This window comes from Ranitomeya imitator, chromosome 4, assembly GCF_032444005.1.
Source record: "Ranitomeya imitator isolate aRanImi1 chromosome 4, aRanImi1.pri, whole genome shotgun sequence".
Lineage (NCBI taxonomy): Eukaryota > Metazoa > Chordata > Amphibia > Anura > Dendrobatidae > Ranitomeya > Ranitomeya imitator.
Genome location: NC_091285.1, coordinates 695,017,804 through 695,036,832, shown reverse-complemented (window position 1 = coordinate 695,036,832; position 19,029 = coordinate 695,017,804). Strand labels below are relative to the sequence as shown.

The window sequence follows — 19,029 nt, the reverse complement described above, 5'->3', positions numbered from 1 at the left end:
GGATTGTGAGTGGTTGTTTCATCAGTAATTTGCACCTGTCCTGCCTCAGCCTTTATCACAGGGGTGGCAAATATAGATTTTTTTTTAGTTGTATGTAACGGCAGAGCAGATTGTGCTGTAATAGCTTTTATTCAGAATCGTTAATTCTTTCATGACATAAGAAATATATTTATGTCATATGTCTGGTCCATGACTTTAATGTGGGCTCAGAGGCTGAGCCCGCATCTTTCCCAACACATAAAAGCTGATTTACTCAGCTGTTATTTGCCTTTAAGCGTATGTTTCTACGGTCAGTAAACGCTGTGGATTGAACGCTGCGTACAGCCGCAATGTTCAATCCACAGCGGCCAGATGTTACAGCATAGTGGATAGGATTTTATGAAATCCAATCTCCACTATGTGTGCACTGGCACCGCTGGCTTCCCTGTGTAACCGGACATGCGGCACAACTTTCCAGACTGCAGCATGTCTATTTATCTTGCGGAGACGCTCAGTCTCCACAAGATAAATATCACCATCCTTTGTACAGGGTTCAATGAACACATGTGGATTCACTGCGCGTACAAAAAGCCGGCAGCACTATGGGAGGAGCTGCCTCCAAAGTGCTGCCAATCCTGACTGTGGAAACATACCCTAAGCTGCTGGTGTAGTGGTTTTCCGCCCCCAGTTGTTAACCTGTCATATCTCGATGCCACTCACAGTCCAGAAGCACTTTATTCACCGTATGCATCTCTGTCATGTGATTTTTTGATGCCTGTGTGTTGTCATGACAGCCAGGGGTCTTCTGAAGACCCCCGTGCTTGTCCTTATGATCCACCTGTGAATGCTGGCTCATGGCTGGCTTACATTGGAGATTGTGATTTCTGCTATACATAGTAGGGCTGAAGCACTGCTATGTGCAGTACAGCACAAGCGATCGAAAGATCAGTTTCCAGTCTCCTAAAGGAACTATTAAATAAAGTAAAAGGTGAATAAAAAGTTAAATATGAAAAAAATAAAAAACACAAAAATTCTCATCAACCCACTTTTTGCCTCATTAGAAATAAATCAATTTAAAAAATGCAGACATTTGGTGTTGCTTCAGTCAACAAAATATGAGAAAACTTATTATGATCAGTTTTCGGCGTAATGATAAATAACATTGAGACACGACAATTTCCTTTTTTCTAGTCGTCGCAACATTGCAATAAATTGCAATAAATGCGATCAAAACATTGCATCTACCCTAAAATGTTAACACTAAAAATGGCAGGTCAGGGCACATTAAATAAGCCTTCGCCCAGCCCCAGATCCCAAAAAATGAAAACATTACAGGTCTCAGAAAATAGCGACAAAAACAAAAACTTTTATTTTTCAAAAAAATTTCAGAATTTTTTTCAGCACTTAAAAAATAAGCTATACATTGTTGGTATCCACGTACTTGTACCGACCTGGTGAATCATATTGGCAGGTCAGCTTTACGATATAGCGAACATGGTAAACAAAAAAAAAACAAAAACAATTGCGCAATTGTAATTTTTTTTTGCAATTTCACGGCACTCAGAAATTCTGTTCTTTATTTACAGTACACTATATGGTAAAATAAAGGAAGTAATTAAAAAGTACAACTTGTCTCACAAAAATCAAGTCCTCATACTGTTATATTATGGATAATATAAAAAAGCAATGGCTCTTGGAAAAAGGGAAGAAAAAAATGGAAAAATGGAAAATACTAGTGAGTGAAGGAGTTAAATTGTCCCACCTTGCACTTTTGCAGGTGTGGTTGTGCGACTCCCACTAGGGCCGTGGGGTACTCGGAATTGGGTTGGACGATTCTTTAAGGGGTGGTCATGGCAGCAGGACAAGGTCCATGGCCCTGAGCATGCAATAAAGGGATAAGGAAATCTTGGTACAGGATTTCATGTGACAAAACCTGTGGTGTTCGGCAATAAGTAGCCAACACTGCTTAAGGGGACCGCTGGGGCCAATGGTGTCACAGCTGAGATGGTTCTGCTCCCCACAGGTGGAGCAAGGGCCTAAGGTTACGAGTACAGTCTATCAGGGATTGTGGATGTTGGGGTGCAGGACAGAGGGTGCGGGAAAGGACTAGCGGACACAAGGGCTGCAGTTTTCTTTACCTTTAATTCCTGGTTGAAGGTGCAGTCCGGAGCACAGGTTACAGGTGGTATTGGAGATCCAGGCAGCCTGTAAGAAATTCAGAATCCACCTAGCCAGGCGGGGTTGGAGGCCTCCCTACTGTGCTGCTCTCTGGGTTCTTGATGCTTTATGCTCCACTTAAGTTCTTCTCTGTATGTCCATTAAATGGAACACTACCCACATGGCAGGCAGCTTGAGCCTTTTCCAGGTGTCACTCTTTCGTAGCGACTCTGGGCTCTCATATGCTGCTGTACCTCATGGTCTGAGCTGGGGCCAGGAGACCTGCAATCTCCTGCCCTCCGGTTCTAGTTGCTGGGCCTACAATTTCCACACAACCATGGACTCCGGTGTCAGATCTTTGGCGCTCAGTTGTGGGGAGAGATCAGTCGCAGCTCCAATCTCCCAGGTTTTCATCACTTGCCTCTTCCTCTTTCACTGTCTCCGACTAAATAACTAACCCCGCCTCCAGGCCAGAACTTATAGGGAAGCTCCCATGAAATCAGGTGTTAGAGCTCCCCCTTCTGGTCTGGAGTGGGAAAGGTGTTGCATGCTGATGTATCTGGAAAGGGGAAAAGGGGATCCCTCCTTGCTTCAAGGCACAACATCACCCCCTTTGAGGGAGGCAATGCCTCTGTGGCAACCAGACTCCTGGGGTGCCAAATTCCCCTGTAGTAGAAGTCAGTACTCCCAGACAAATAACAGGTGAACAATTATAACAGTTTACAGGATTTCAAAAATAAAAATTACAAAAACCACAGCTCAAAAATAGTCCTGGTGATGATTAGTCCATTCGTCATTCCTGAGCCAAGTTGGTAACTATGTACAATTAAAGTTTTTGCCACACATAGTACTGTAGCCCAATTGTCCTTCAACAGGTAAAATAAAGTGCTTTGAAAGTTCTTACAGAGTCTCTGTAGGCTCATACGCTTGGTGGTTGCAATCATATACATTTGAACTTATTTACATTTTTAATACATTGACATTTCAGTCCCTATGCTGGGCTGGGATCTGACCTCTGGTACTACGGGTGAATCTACGCAGTACAGGTACCTCTGATTACCTAGTCTGGTCTGATGTGTCTGCTGCTGCTGTTGTGAACCCACTAGTGCCTGTGCTACTGGTAGGGCTGCAACTTACGGGTAAACTGGGCAACCGTCTGTGACTTCTTAGACTCATCATGAGTCTGACAGATTCACCACTAGCAGTCGGTAGATTCTCTTGCTCCGCTGCTGGTTTGGCATCTGCTGCTTGAGCCGACGGGTCTAAAGTCTCTGCTGCCTCCGGATGCAGTAGGGTGGGGAAAGATCAGGACAGGTACTACGATGGCTTAATTTACCTGCATCCATGACTGGGAAAAGTCTCCAAGAATGGCATGGATTTTCTCTTCTTCCTCTTCTATGGGTTGAGAGGCATCTCTAACTTATTCTTTGTTTTTCAATTGGTCAGGGCATGGTTTTAGAATATTCCTCAACAATGCTGCTGAGGTTTCTCCTCCATCTTTACTAATGAGGCACACTTTGGTATTATCAAAGTTTGAAGGCATGACGGTGTAGGATTTAGCCTCCCACTGATCATCTAGTTTGTGCATTCTCCTTTTTCTTTTGAGAACTTGTTCTCCCGGTGCTAAAGGAGTAGCCAGAGCTTGTTGGTTGTAGCTCTTTCCCTGTCTCTGTCTTGCCTGGGACAAACTCTTCTCTACCCATTCTTGCACTTTGCGGTATTGCTTCTGCCGCTTTGTATCCCAGCCTACATCTGGTGATGTCATCTCAGGTGTTGGGACTCCCATGTTCAAGTCAATGGGTAGCTTGGCAGGTCTCGCTCTCATCAGGTAGGCTGGAGTGCACTTGGTTGACTTCACTGGGATATGATTGTATAGGTCTACCAAATCTGGCAACTTCTCTGGCCACTGGTTTCTCTCTTCCAGGGGCAAGGTCTTCAACAAGTCAATTACCACCTGTTCATTTTCTCACACATGCCATTTGTCTGCAGATGGTACGGCATCATCCTGATTTTCTGGCAACCGTACAGGTTACAGAACTCCTGGAACACTTCTTCCTCAAAGGCCCAACCTTGATAGGTGAGCACTTGTTCAGGGTAACTGTGCTGTCTTTGCTGTTTGGTCTTTGACAGGCACGAGTACCAAGAACCTTGAGTAATGGTCCACTATGGTCAGAGCGTAGGTGTAGCCATTTCTACTCGGAGTCAACTTCACATGATCCAAAGCTACCAGTTAAAGTGGCTGCTTCGTGATGATCTGCTGTACTGGCGATCGCCGGCTGTTACGGTCTTTCATGCACAGGTTACATGGGCCACATTCTCGGCACCACCTCTCAATGGCTTTTCCTCATGCCAATCTAGTAGAATCTCTCACGAAGTAGGACTTCCAGCTTCTTCCACCCGAAGTGTCCTGCTTCATCGTGGTACGCTTCTAAGACGATTTAGGCATCCCGCTTCGGGATTGCAACTTTCCAGACCATTTCATGAGTGTGTGAGTTGATGTTCCTCCAACACAGCTTACCCTCAGAGATGAACAGCTTACCCTTCTCCTTCCACAACTGCTGAGCTTCCTGTGGAGCATCTGGACCAGGGTGCGAATCAGCTTGTGTCAGCAACTCCTTTACTAGATGGACTACCGTGTCTCTATCCTGTGTCTCTGCCCATCCATGGTGGGGCAATGGGTTAAGCTTGGCCTCTTGCATGACATAGCGCTTGTTCCTCACACAATGTGAGCAGGGTGGTGGAAGGCTGGTAACTCAATTTCTTCTAGATCTTCCATGTCTTCTCCCTCGTCAGGTAAATGTGGCATCCTGGACAGCGCATTAGCATTCTTGTGCGCGCTCGGTACCTGATGATAAACTCATAGTTGGACCACCGGGCCATCCATCACTGTTCCAGTGCACCTAACTTGTGGTTTCCAAATGAGTCAGTGGATTATTGTCCGTGAAGACGGTAAACTTCACTGAAGCCAGGTAGTGTTTGAATTGCTCTGTCACAGTCCAGACTATGACGAGGAACTCCAACTTGAAGGAACTATAGTTGTTGGGGTTCCTTTCAGCGGGACGAAGCTTCCTGCTGGCATAAGCAATCACTTTCTCTCTCTGCCTTTCTGCACATGTGATAGCACTGCTCCCAATCCCATGTTCCTGGAGTCAGTGTAAAGTATGAATAGTTGTTCATAGTCAGGACAGGCCAGGAGTTCATCTCTCGTGAAAGCCAACTTCAATCAGGTGGAGAATTCTTTTAGACTGCTTTTCCACTCGAACAGAGGAGTCTCATCCTTGGCCTTCTTGGATTGACTCACAGGATGGTCCTGCAGGGGTGCGGCTATCTTCTTCAAGTCCACGATGAATCTCCGGTAGTAGACTACCAACCCGAGGAACTGTCTTACTTCATGAATGGTTTTGTTTTTTTTCCAGTCCCTGATAACGGTGACTTTGTCAGGGTCAGGTGCCATGTCTTCTGCGCTTACTACTTGGCCTAGGTACTGCACTTTGGGCTTCAACAGGTGACACTTGGATGGCTTCACTTTCAGGCCAAAGTTGGATAGGGCTTCAAACACCTCGGCCAGTTGTCGTGAAGGCGGTCTTTTTATCCGCTTCTGCCACGGGGTCCTGCCAATACCCACTGGTGAGATCAAAGGTGGAGAAATTGTTAGCATCTTTCAGTGCAGTTAATAATTTCACAATTCTGGGTAATGGGTAGGCATCCTTATGTTTAATGCAGTTAATCTGCCTGTAGTCAACATGTAAGGCCCGCCAGGGCCGTGGGGCACTCATTACCGGGTCCAACACAATTCCTAAAGGGGAAAGTGGAAGGTGTAGTCTGGAGCACAGGTTACAGGTGGTATTGGAGATCCAGGCAGCCTGGAAGCAATTCAGAATCCACCTAGTCAGCTGGGGTTGGAGGCCTCCCTACTGCGCTGCTCTCTGGGTTCTTGATGCTTTACGTTCCACTCAAGTCCCTCTCTGTCTGTCCATTAAATGGAACAATATCCACATGGCAGGCAGCTTGAGCCTGTTCATGGTGTCATTCCCTTTGGTGACTCCGGGTTCTTATATACTGCTGTACCTCAGGGTGTCCGTTGGGGCCAGGAGTCCTGCAATCTCCTGCACTCCGGTTCTATTTGCTGGGCCTGCAGTTCCCACACAATGACAGACTCCGGTGTCCGGTCTTTGGCGCTCAGTTCTGAGGTAAGCTCATTTGCCTCTTCCTCCTTCTCTGTCTCAGACTAACTAACCCCACTTGCTGGACAGAAGTTATAGGGAAGATGCCCTGAAATCAGATGTTAAAGCTCCCCCTTCTTGTCTGGAGTGGGAAAGGTGTTGTATGCTGATGTACCTGGAAAGGGGATCCCTCCTTGCTTCCAGGCATGACATAACCCCCTGTGAGGGAGGCAATGCCACTGTGGCAACCGGACTCCTAAGGTGCCACAGTTGTATTTTTAGGTTCATTTTAGCCTTTGTCTGCGCAGTGCATATATATGGTGCTGTGATCACGTGGCTCACACGGTGCGATCGGGTCCTGGTGTCAGCTCCATGTGAGAGCTGACATCCTGCAGCAATGCCCACGAATGGTGCTAGCAGAAATGGCAAACATTTATCCCCTTTAATGCCACTTTCCATAGTGACAGTGACATAGAGGTTGTACCATAAGTAAGCTCCCTGTCTGCTCCCATCAGCACAATTTGATGTAATCGAGTTGTGCTGGTGGTCTTCACGGTGACCCCCAGCAGCAAGATGGCCAAGCTGTCCTTCAGGATCCTTCATGGAAGGTGACTGGTGAACATCTTCTAAGAGCAGGAGCTGACATCCTCCTTCCCTGGAGAGCAGGGAAAATCTGGCACTCCTTCCATTGTGAGCTTTGCACTGTGCCTCAAAAGTAGTTTTCTACTATATATAGGGTATTGGTGTACTCAGGGGAAACAGCAGTACAACTTTTGTGGTTCATTTTCTCCTGTTACACAGGAGAAAATACAAAATTTGGGCTAAAAAACATTTTTTATTTCAAATATGTGATTTTTTTTTTTTTACTGCTGAACATTATAAACTTCTATGAATGTTAAATATTAACCCCCTAGTGACAGAGCCAATTTGGTACTTCATGACCAAGCCAATTTTTACAATTCTGGTCACTGTCAATTTATGACGTTATAGGTCTGGAATGCTTCAATGGACCCCACTGATTCTGAGACTGTTTTTTCGTGACATATTATACTTCATGTTAGTGGTAAAATTTCTTTGATATGACTTGCGTTTATTTATGAAAAAAAACGGAAGTTTGGAAACTGGGCAATTTTCAAACTTTAAATTTTGTGCCTTTAAATTAGAGAGTCAAATCGCACAAAATAGTTAATAAATAACATTTCCCACATGTCTACTTTACATCAGCACAATTTTGGAAACATATTTTTTTTTCTTAGGAAGTTATAAGGGTTAAAAATTGACAAGCGATTTCTAATTTCTCCAACAAAATTTACAAAACCATTTTTTAGGGACCATATCACATTTGAAGTGAGTTTGAGGGTCAATATAACAGAAAATACCAAAAAGGGACACCATTCTAAAAACTGCACCCCTCAAGGTGTGCAAAATCACATTCAAGAAGTTTTTTAACCATTCAGGTGCTTCACGAGAACTAAAGCAATTTGTAATGAAAAAATGAACATTTAACTTTTTTCACAAAAAACTTACTTTGGAGCAAAACTTTTTATTTTCACAAGGGTATCAGGAAAAAATGGACACAAAATTTGTTGTGCAATTTCTCCTGAGTACGTCGATACCCTGTATGTGGGGAAAAGCCACTGTTTGGGCGCATGGCAGGGCTCAGAAGGAAGGGAGCACTGTTTGACTTTTTGAACTCAAAATTGTCTGGAATGAATGTTGGCCGCCATGTCACGTTTGGAGATTCCCTGATGTACTTAAACAGTGGAAACCCCACATTTCTAACTCCAACCCTAACAAAGCCCTAACCCCAATACACCCCTAACCCTAATCCCAGCCCTAACCATAACCCTAGTTCCGACACTGCAATCCTAACCTCAACACCATAACCCTAGCCCCAACCCTAACTCTACCACCAAATCTAACCCTAGCACCAACCCCAACCCTAACCCTAGCCCCAACCTTAACCCTAGCCAAACCCTAACCCTAGCTCTAACCCTAGCCCCAAACTTTACTGTAGTCCAACCCTGACCCTAGCTCTATCCTAAATTCTAACCCTAGCCAAAACACTAAACCGAGCCCCAACCCTAATCCTAGCTATAACCCCAAATATAACTCCAACCATAAACCCTAACCCTAGATCTAACCCTAATGAAAAAATGGAAAAAATATTTATTTTATTTTATTATTTTTACCTAACTAAGGGTGTGATAATGGAGGGTTTGATTCACTATTTTTTTGTTATTTTGATCACTGTAATAGGGTCTATCAGAGTGACCAAAATGAACCAATAGGAGAAATCTCCTATTGTTGCCGGCTGAGAGATCTTGGAGGGGGCACTCTGCAGGCGTCCGCCATCTTCTTCCCAGAAGACAACGCCGATGGCTAGGGGACACAGCTGGAGGGACTGGGGGACACCGCAAATACCAGGATGGGCTCGGGGACCTAATTTCTCTCTCCTCTGATGTGCTAGATCTTATCAGAGGAGAGAGAAATAAATAGGAAATCAGACTTTTTTTTTCTTTGCGGTTGCCGTTATTCCGTGAATAACGGTGATCGCAACACTGGGGTCGGTAAAAACCATCCCGAATCATGTTTTCCGATGCTGGGAGACATTGTAACCTTATTACTCAGTGCCATTAAAAGCGGCGCTGAGGAATAAGTACCCTTAACAGCAACAGTTAAAAGGTGTATCAGCAGTCGTTAAGGGGTTAATTAATGGTTATTAATTCTTCTTAATTTTGTACAGAGCACATTGCCTCGTAGAAGGTTTGGCTGACATTACATGTGTTAATTCTGTACATTTAGCTCAGGGTATTTGTTAACACCATACTGTATGTAGAAAACATTTGCTATGTGGAACATATATAACCACGTGACCCACAGGAAAGGGGACACTCACTTTACACCGACACCAGATGGACACCAGGTTGTAAGACACTAAACAGTTGATACGTGAGTTAACCACATGCTTCTTGATTCATTCAACTATTCTATGGACACAGACAATCTACCATTAAGGATTCCAGGAAAGATGGGGAGCAAATTTTGACATGGACAAATCGGCAATCTCTTTGTAACTATTTCACCTATGTTATGTTTTGCTACAATGATGTTCTTTGGACAATCCAATAAACCACTATATTTTAATAAGAAACATTGTGACCTTTTCTTTAGAGTGTCGCATCTGGTAAAGAGTCATGAATAAATAAATATACAAAATAGATATATTTAACAGTGAAGCACCTGGGGGTTCAAGGTGCTCACCACACATCTATACACGTTCTTTGAGGGGTCCACTTTCCAAAATGGTGTCACTTGTGGGAAGTTTCCACTGTATAGGCACATTAGGACCTCTCCAAATACAACATGGCGTCCACTAATTATGCCACCAAATTTTTATAGATGCAACTTTTCTGGGGCGGCTGAAAGTTGTTGTTCTTAGCCCAGTGGGCTATATCCATAGCACCTTCCTACGCTATTAATATCAGCCTGCAGCTGTCTGCATAACCTTTGCTGGTTATTAATTATAGGGTGACGCTTTGTCAGTTTTTGGGGGGGTTCCTCATTTTAATAGCCATTAAAGGCTAAGTATACAGTTGTGAGCTGATATTAATAGCCCGGGAAGCTCCATGAGTATTATCCCTTTCCCAGGCTATAAACATCGGCCCCCCAGCTGTTGGCTATTATTCTGCTGGTTAAGAAAATTACTCCACAGCTAACGCCATTTTTTCAGATAAATAATCTTTTAATAATTAATTGCATGTACTGTAAGCTGCACACACTGCATTATGTCACTGATGTCTGTATAACTATCTCTTCTATGTGTATTTGAAGCACCCCAGGAGTCCGGTTGCCACAGTGGCATTGCCTCCCTCACAGTGTGTGATGTCATGCCTGGAAGCAAGGAGGGGTCCCCTTACCAGAACAGAAGGGGGAGCTCTAACATCCAGTTTCAAGGGAACTTCCTCATAAGTTCTGGCCTGGAGGCGGAGTTAGTCGGTAATCTGAGTCTGACAGGAGAGAATTTGAGGGGAACCTGGGGAGTGGAGCTATAACCAAACTCACCCCAGAGCCAAGCGCTGACAAAGAGGATGCCAGAGTCCTTAGCTGTGTGGGTGCTGTATGCCCCAACAGCTGAATCAGGAGGGCAGGCAGCTGCAAGCTCCCTGGCCACATCGAACACCCGAAGGCATCAGAGCAGGCCAAGAGCCCGAGGCTGGCAGTGAAAAGGCAGTGTTCATGATAGGCTCACACTGTCTGCCATACAGGTTAGAAGCAACATGCAGGACAGAAACTTGAGCAGAGCTTAAAGCAGCAAGGACCTAAGAGAACAGCACAGAAGGAAGGCCTCTGAACCCACCTGGCTAGGTGGATTCTAAGTTGCATCCAGGCTGCCCAGACCCCATCATCACCTGTTACCTTTGCCCCGGACTGCACCTGCAACTAACAAGTAAAAGTAAAGGAAACTGCAGTCCTTGTGTCCTACAGTCATTTCCCACACTCTCAGTCCTGCAACTCAATGTCTCCAATCCCTTACTAAATGTACCGGTAGCCCTGGGACCCCACTCCACATGTGGGGATCAGAGCCATCCTAGCTGCGTCACCATCGGCCCCAGCAGTCCCCTTAAGCAGCGCCGGCCACTCATTGCGGAACACCATAGTTGGCGTCATGAACTAATCTCCCATAAAATTTATTCCCCTTTCAATTCACTTTTATTGGATGCCCAGGGCCTTGGACCGGGTAACTGCTGCCGTGACAATCCCCTTGAAGACCTGTCCGGCCCGACCCGAGTACCCCATGGCTCTAGTGGGCGCTCCATATTTACTGTATGTAATCCATCTCTTCTATCCTGTCGGCTGCCGCTGTGATTTTACTGTATGCGGCTGCTGAATTGCTGGCTTTTTATCTATCTATCTGTGCATCTATCTATGTTTTTTGAAGAATATTTTCTTGGAAAACAATGTGTAAATGATATAGAGAATTGTTCGGTAAAAAAATCTTATGTTAACATAGCATTGTAATCAGGTTGCAAACGCACTGCATTTTGATGTAAATTGGATGCTTGGTGTTTAAACAATGGATTGTACTCGCATGACACTTGCATTACACTCATTCGACTTTCCAGGAACAAAATTTTACCAATTTTAAAATTGATAATGTGACTCCAGCATTAGGGTATGTGCGCACGTTGAGTATTTGCCTGCTGAAATTTCTGCAAGGTTTCTGGACTACGCAGTTTATGAATTTTGGAAAAATGGTCATTATGTTTTTTCTTTCACCTTTTATGCAACTTTTAAACTCAAACACTGGTATGTTTCAAAAAATGGAGCAAACATTTGTAGAAAATGTTGTAAATTTTGAATCAGGCAAAAAACATTTCTATAACCTAGAACAGTGTTCCTCAACTCCGGTCCTCGAGAGCCACCAATTGGTCATGTTTTCAGGATTTCTTTTGTATTGCCCAGAAAAACTTCTCTGCAAATTCAATTTACCTGGAATATTTGCATAGGTAGGTGAAATTGAATTTTCCCTAATCCACTTATGCCTAGTCATCAATTCATAAGTTTCCAAGAACACATGTTATAATGTATGAAATTATATTAGGATTGCAGCCATTTTTTAGGACTTTAAGGGCCATCAAAAGGTAAAAAATTTTGATATTCTTGTACTCTCCTTACTGCTCATGTCTTTGACTCCTTTGCTCCTCATTGTAACCTGTCTGGTCCCTGTCACATCATCCTCTTATTCCGGCTGCATGTAATAATATCCTTGGACCTTCTGAGCTGGAACATCCGGCTCTGATGAGACCTGGTATGGTTCTGGGAATGTATGCTCGAAGTCAGGACGAATGTCGAGATTCTATTACCTTTTTTTGCTTTGTGCAGAATCCTCCTTGGCTTCATCAGAGCTGAATTCCCTGCTCATGTGTTAGAGCCCTGAGGATTGTAGCCCTCTCTACAGGAGTAGAAAATGCGACAAGGACTGGACGGGTGACAGTGAGGAAAGAAGGGGCTGTAGACAGGGCCGACGTCAGCACCCGGCGCACCCGGGCAAGTGCCGGGGCCCTGACAAGACAGGGGGGCCCACTCACGCAGTCATACATCCATCTGGCCGCTTTAACCCTTTCTACCCTTTCAATTTGCCCTGCCTGGCACAAGCATCTTCTCAGTCAGTGCAGGGCCAGGCACATAGGGGTTAAGGACACAGCCAGCGTGACATTGTGGGCGGAGAGTTCTCCTGCTCTGCTCTCCTGGCTGTGTGCAGTGCTGAACTAATCAGGCACAGGCAGATTCCGGACTGGAGGAGCTGCTACCAGCACCTGAGTGAGTGCCATGCTATATCGCTGTATATTCTGACAGTCTGGGTGACAAGTTTCTCTTGTTTTCAGTATATTCACTGAACATGTGTGACATCAACCAGACTGAAGTCACAGAGTTCCTGCTCCTTGGATTTACCGGTCTATATAAATACAAATTTCTGCTCTTCATCCTTTTCTTCTTCTCTTACCTGATAATACTGGCTGGAAACCTCCTTATTATAGTGTTGGTGTCCACCAATCACAATCTCAATTTCCCAATGTTCTACTTTCTCAAGCATCTAGCTGCAGCCGACATCCTTTCCACTACGACCATTGTGCCCATGATGTTAAATATAATTCTATATGACATGAAGGAGGTGCCAGTGAGGAGCTGCATCTTCCAGCTCCATATGGTCCTTATATTTGGTTATAGCCCAATTATTCTGCTCACTATAATGTCTTATGATCGGTACTTGGCCATTTGCAGCCCGATGCGCTACAATTCCATAATGCAACCTCATGTTTGCTTCAAGATGGTTCTTGGCTCCTGGTTTTGGAACTTTGTAATTTCCTTTGAGATGATTTTTGTTTGGCAGCTGGAGTTTTGTGGTAACAACGTAATAGACCACTTCTTCTGTGACTTCAGGGTAGTTCTTGAATTGACGACCTCCGACACTAGCATCTTTACTTTGGTGGACTCTGTAATAACCATCATTTTCATTGTCTTCCCTCTTGCTTTCATTCTTATCAGCTATTTGAGTATTTTCTTCATCATAATGGCCCTTTCATCCATCAGTGGCTTGTCAAAAGCCTTCTCCACATGTGGCTCCCATCTCACCACTGTGTGCATCTACTATGGAACCCTCATCATGATTTACATGATACCATCCAATGACAAATCATTGAGCACAAACAAGTTTTTATCTCTGCTGTACATTGTGATGTCTCCAATGATGAATCCCATCATTTACAGTCTGAGGAATCAGGAGATCAGGAGAGCTATTCACCAAATGTTCAGAAAATGTTAAGGATATACTTAAATGCAGCAGACATATTTATGAGACTATCTTAGCTGATTACTGTATTTCCAGATGGGGAAAGGGAGGAACTATAGATTTATCTTTTGGATTTTCTTGACAGAATATTCACAATAAATCATGGATGAGATTATTCAATGACAATATTTTTTTCAGTACTTATCACATTTTCATTTTTTACACAATTCCTCTCTATATCTTTTTTTTATAGAAGCATTCCTCCTCCCATCAAAGTTTGTATTCACTTATAATATTGCAATCTTCCTACTGTATGACACTGTGTACTTACAATTGCTCATTTTGCCATTCTACTTAATTAATTATTTTCTTTTCCTTTAGATCTATGCCATCACGTGATTAAAATCTGATGAGCTGAAACCTTCCTAGTTCTATATAGAAACATGTGATCAATTTTCCCTTTATAAATCATAAGTCACTTCAAAAGTCCCTGGCAGGATGAGGGAGCAGCTGAGTTAGGACTTAAAGAGGGGAAGGATTTTTGCAGGGAAAAGAGACTTCCTGCTTCTACATAGAGCAGAAAAAGGGAGAAGAATTAGCTGGGTAGAAAGGAAAAATGAACAATTGTACACATACAGTGCTGGATAATATGATAATTGCAATATATTCAGAGGATAAAAACTTGGCTGGGAATAGGAGTGCTTCTATAACCTTGTTCATTGCTACATAAGTGAATGGTATTTATTGAAACTATAGATTGTTACATACATCAAGATCTGGTCGCTTTTCTCTGAACTTACTCCAGTTTTTCATTGTCTTTTTTAAATGTGTTGCCCAGAACTAGACACAGTATTCCAGATGAGATCTGACCAAGGAGGAGTAGAGGGCAATAATGACTTCACGTGATCTAGACTCTATGATTCTCTTACATCCTACACTCCCTGACAGAAGTTATGTCGCTTATCCATGTTATGTAAATAAAAGCTTATAACCTGACATTAAATTCATCCATTGGTTGTATAAATTATTCTTTTGAAAGCTGAAACCCTCCAAAATGTTTTTTAGGTTAAAGAGAACCTGTCACCTGAATTTGGTGGGACAGGTTTGCGGTCATATGGGCGGGGTTTTCGGGTGTTTGATTCACCCTTTCCTTACCCGCTGGCTGCATGCTGGCCGCAATATTGGGTTGAAGTTCATGCTGTGTCCTCCGAAGTACACACATGCGCAAGGCGCAAGATTGCCTTGCGCAGGCGTGCACTTCGGAGGACACAGCATGAACTTCAACCCAATATTGCGGCCAGCATGCAGCCAGCGGGTAAGGAAAGGGTGAATCAAACACCCGAAAACCCCGCCCATATGACCGCAAACCTGTCCCGCCAAATTCAGGTGAGAGGTTCCCTTTAAGAAAATAAATTGGCATCAGTGCAGAAATATTGATCAGTTAGTGGACACAGAATGGTCAGATTTTGGCAAGTTAAATGTTTTTTTGCACACAACAAGTAATGTGATATTCAAACAAATAATTAACTTAAAATCCAAATATATGTTGCAGAACATTGGTGAATGAAGTTGTGGTGCTATTAGAGTCATATTTAATATTTTGTGTGACTTCCATGAGCTTGAAGGACTGCATCCATGCAGTTCAACAATGATTCATACAATTTATTAATGAAGTCATCAGGAATAGCAGAGAATGCAGTCTTACATGCCTCCCAGAGTTCATCTAGATTCTTTGGTTTTGTCTTCCAAGCTTCCTCTTTCATCCTACTCCAAACATGCTCAATGATGTTCATGTCTAGTGACTGGGCTGGCCAGTCCTTGAGCACCTTGATCTTTTTTGATGGAGGAACTTTGTTGTAGAGATGGATGTAGGAGATGGAGCACCATTCTGCTGCAGACTTTTTCCCCTTTTATGATTTGGAATATAAGAGGTAGCTAATACTTCTTGATATTTTAGGCTATTGATATTGCCTTCCACCTTGCACATGTTTCGCACACCCCCATACTGAATGTAACCCCAGACCATGATCTTTCCACCACCAAATTTAATTGTTTTCTGGGTGTATTTTGGATCCATACAGACTTCAGTAGTTCTCCTTCAGTATTTGTGGCGGCAGTGATGTAATTCTACCGAAGATTCATCAGAGAAATCCAACTTCTTCCACTTTTCCAGCGTCCATCTGTTTAGCAGGCTGCGGGACTTTGCAAATGCCACACAATTTTTTATTTGCCTTTTGTTTAGTGCTGGCTTCTGGGCACTGATTCGACCATGGAGGCCATTTCAAGACAGAATCATACAAACTGTTCTAGTTGACACAGGGACTTGAGGTGACCAGGCCTGTTGGAGCTCTGCTGCACTGGAAGAGGGGCTTGCTTTGGATTTTCTAACCAACAAAAGTTCCTCCTGAGGAGTTGTCTTGCAGGGTCTGCCGGACCTGGGCTTCTGAAACACATCTCCAGTCTCTTCTGTTCCTAGTGTCATACAGTAGGAGAGCTGACTTTCAAATAGTTGTAGTATCTAGTGTGTTATGGAGGCCTGATCCAGAGGCCACTAAAAAATCTTCTGTTCCTACTGTCACACAGTAGTGGATATCTCACATTCAAATAGTAGTATCTAGTGTGTTATAGAGTCCTGATCAAGAGGCCAACAAACAATCCTTCTGCTCCTAGTGTCATACAGTAGGAGAACTGACTTTCAAATATTTTCCAGCATCTAGTATGTTATAGAGGCCACCAAGAAATCCATTTATCAATAGCGTCATACAATGGGGGACCTGAATTTCAGATAGTTGCTGCATCTAGTGTGTTATAGAAGCTTGATCCACAGGCCACTAAAAAATCCTTCTGTCCCTTGCATCATACAGTTTGGAACCTGACTTTAAAATAGTTTGTACTATCTAGTGGGTTATAGAGGCCTGATACAGAGGCCACCAAAAAAGTATTTTGTTCCTTTTGTGAGACCATATGCTAGTGCGGTTGACCCTGGGTTCCTCCTAATGCAGGACAATGCCAGACCTCATGTGGCTGGAGTGTGTCAGCAGTTCCTGCAAGATGAAGGCATTGAAGCTATGGACTGGCACGCCCATTCCCCAGACCTGAATCCAAGTTAGCACATCTTTGACATTATGTTTCGCTCCATCCACCAACGTCACATTGCACCACAGACTCTCCAGGAGTTGGTGGATGCTTTAGTCCAGGTCTGGGAGAAAATTCCTCAGGAGACCATCTGCCGCCTCATCAGGAGCATGCTCAGACATTGTAGGGAGGTCAAACAGGCACGTGGAGGCCACACACAATATTGAGCATCTTTTCCTTGTAATGAGGCATTTTCACTGAAGTTGGATCAGCCTGTAAGTTGATTTTCCACTTTGATTTTGAGTATCATTCCAAATCCAGACCTCCATAGGATAATCATTTTGATTTGCATTGATAATTATTACGTTTTATTGTTCTGAACACATTCCACTATGCAATGAATAAAAATTTGCAACTGGAATATTTCATTCAGAGATATCTAGGATGTGGTATTTTAGTGTTCCCTTTATTTTTTTTAAGCAGTGCATTTGTTTCTTCCCACCACACCATGAATAAAATGGTGAGGGTGGGTAAATATTTTCACCCCATAGAGGCACCAAGAATCTGTAAATAGAACTCAGGATCAAACATAAAAAAATTATTTTTCAAGGAGTAATCCATAGACAAAAGATTTTTTTTTAAATTATTAGTATAGTAGCTATAGTGGTCAATGTGGTGCTGTATAGCAATTATGGCAAGAGTGTGCGGCATGGACAAATATAACATGGCAACCTACTGCAACCTCCTACTCTCTGGCCTCCCCTCTAGCACTCTGGCACCACTCCAATCCATCTTAAACTCTGCTTCCCGACTAATCTACCTGTCTCCCCATTACTCCCCAGCCTCTCCCCTATGCCAATGCCTTCACTGGCTTCCTATTGCCCAGAAGCTACAGTTCAAAACAATAACAATTACATACAAAACTATCCACAACCTGTCTCCTCAATACATTTGTGACATGATCTCCCGGTACCTACCTACACACAACCTCCAATCCCCTCAAGATCTCGTTCTCTACTCCTCTCATCTCTTCGTCTCACAACCGCATCCAAGACTTCTCCCGTGCTTCCCCCATACTCTGGAACTCTCTACCCCAACACATCAGGCTCTCGCCTACCACGGAAACCTTCAAAAGGAACCTGAAGACTCACCTCTTCCGACAAGCCTACAGCCTGCAGTGATCCTCAACCTACTTAACCGCCGCACGACCAGCTCTACCCTCTCCTAGTGTATCCTCACCATCCCTGTAGACTGTGACCCTAGCGGGCAGGGTCCTCCCTCCTTATGTGTTACTTGTGTGTGCCTTGTTTTACTCATGTTTATTGTACTTGTCTATATTTGCCCCGTTCCCATGCAAAGTGCCATGGAATAAATGGCGCTATAAAAATGTTTATTAATAATAATAATGGCGGGACACCCCCTCAGTGTCAAAACTTTTGAATTTTTCAATTGCAAATTGGACTAAAAATTTGTGAACTTTGATGTGACCAACTTATATTCGTCCATTCCGCATACTCTTGCCATTACTGCTGTACAGCACCAAATTGACCACTTTAGCGACTATACCAATAATTTAAAAATATATATTCTTTTGTCTTTGGAATACCTATTGAAAAATAATTTTTTCATGTTTCACCGTGAATGAAAAAGGGAAGCATATCTAAAGAAGAATATAATTCTGTCTGCAGAACCTGGAGGCACAAATCAGATTATTTATTTCTGACAATGAATTAAGGCTTGCAAGAGACATCAAAGCAATAAAAAATTATTTGGGGGATATGTCAAAAGTAAAAGAAAAGTCAAAGATGCTACAGGATTTTTACAGGATGAAAATTATGAAATGGTAAGAAAGGATGTTGAGAAGGCCGAACTTTTAAATTCCTATTTTGCATCTGTTTTCTCTCAGAAAAAAAATGTAACATCAACTGATTTTCACTGTCCTATTAAGGGAATAGAAGAATCCAGGATATCTATAAACAGAGAGATAGTGAGGAAACACTGAGCTAACATAAATTAATTCAAGTCTCCAGGTCCAGATGAATTACACCCCAGTCTACTGAAGCAGATATCAGAAGAAGTTTTTGAACCACTCTCCATAATCTTTGAAAATTCTTGGAGAACAGGAGAAGTCCCAGAAGATTGGAGAAGAACAAATGTTCCTTTTTTCAAAAAGGGGAAGAAGGTGGACCCAGGTAACTATAGGCCGGTGAGTCTGACATCTGTACCAGGAAAGATCTGTGAACAAATTATTAAACAACATGTATGTGAGTACCTGGATAAGACTGAAGTGATTAAACAGAGTCAGCATGGGTTTGTAAACAATAGGTCATGTCAGACTAACTTCATTTCCTTCTATGACAG

The 19,029-nt window shown here is 43.3% G+C and overlaps 1 protein-coding gene across 1 annotated transcript; it reads left to right on the top strand.

Moving 5' to 3' along the window:
* The first annotated feature begins 12,702 nt into the window (after positions 1-12,702).
* LOC138674746 (olfactory receptor 10A7-like) lies at positions 12,703-13,626 on the top strand. Its single transcript, XM_069762561.1, has one exon. The coding sequence runs from the start codon at positions 12,703-12,705 to the stop codon at positions 13,624-13,626; it is 924 nt and encodes a 307-aa protein (XP_069618662.1).
* Positions 13,627-19,029: the final 5,403 nt, after the last annotated feature.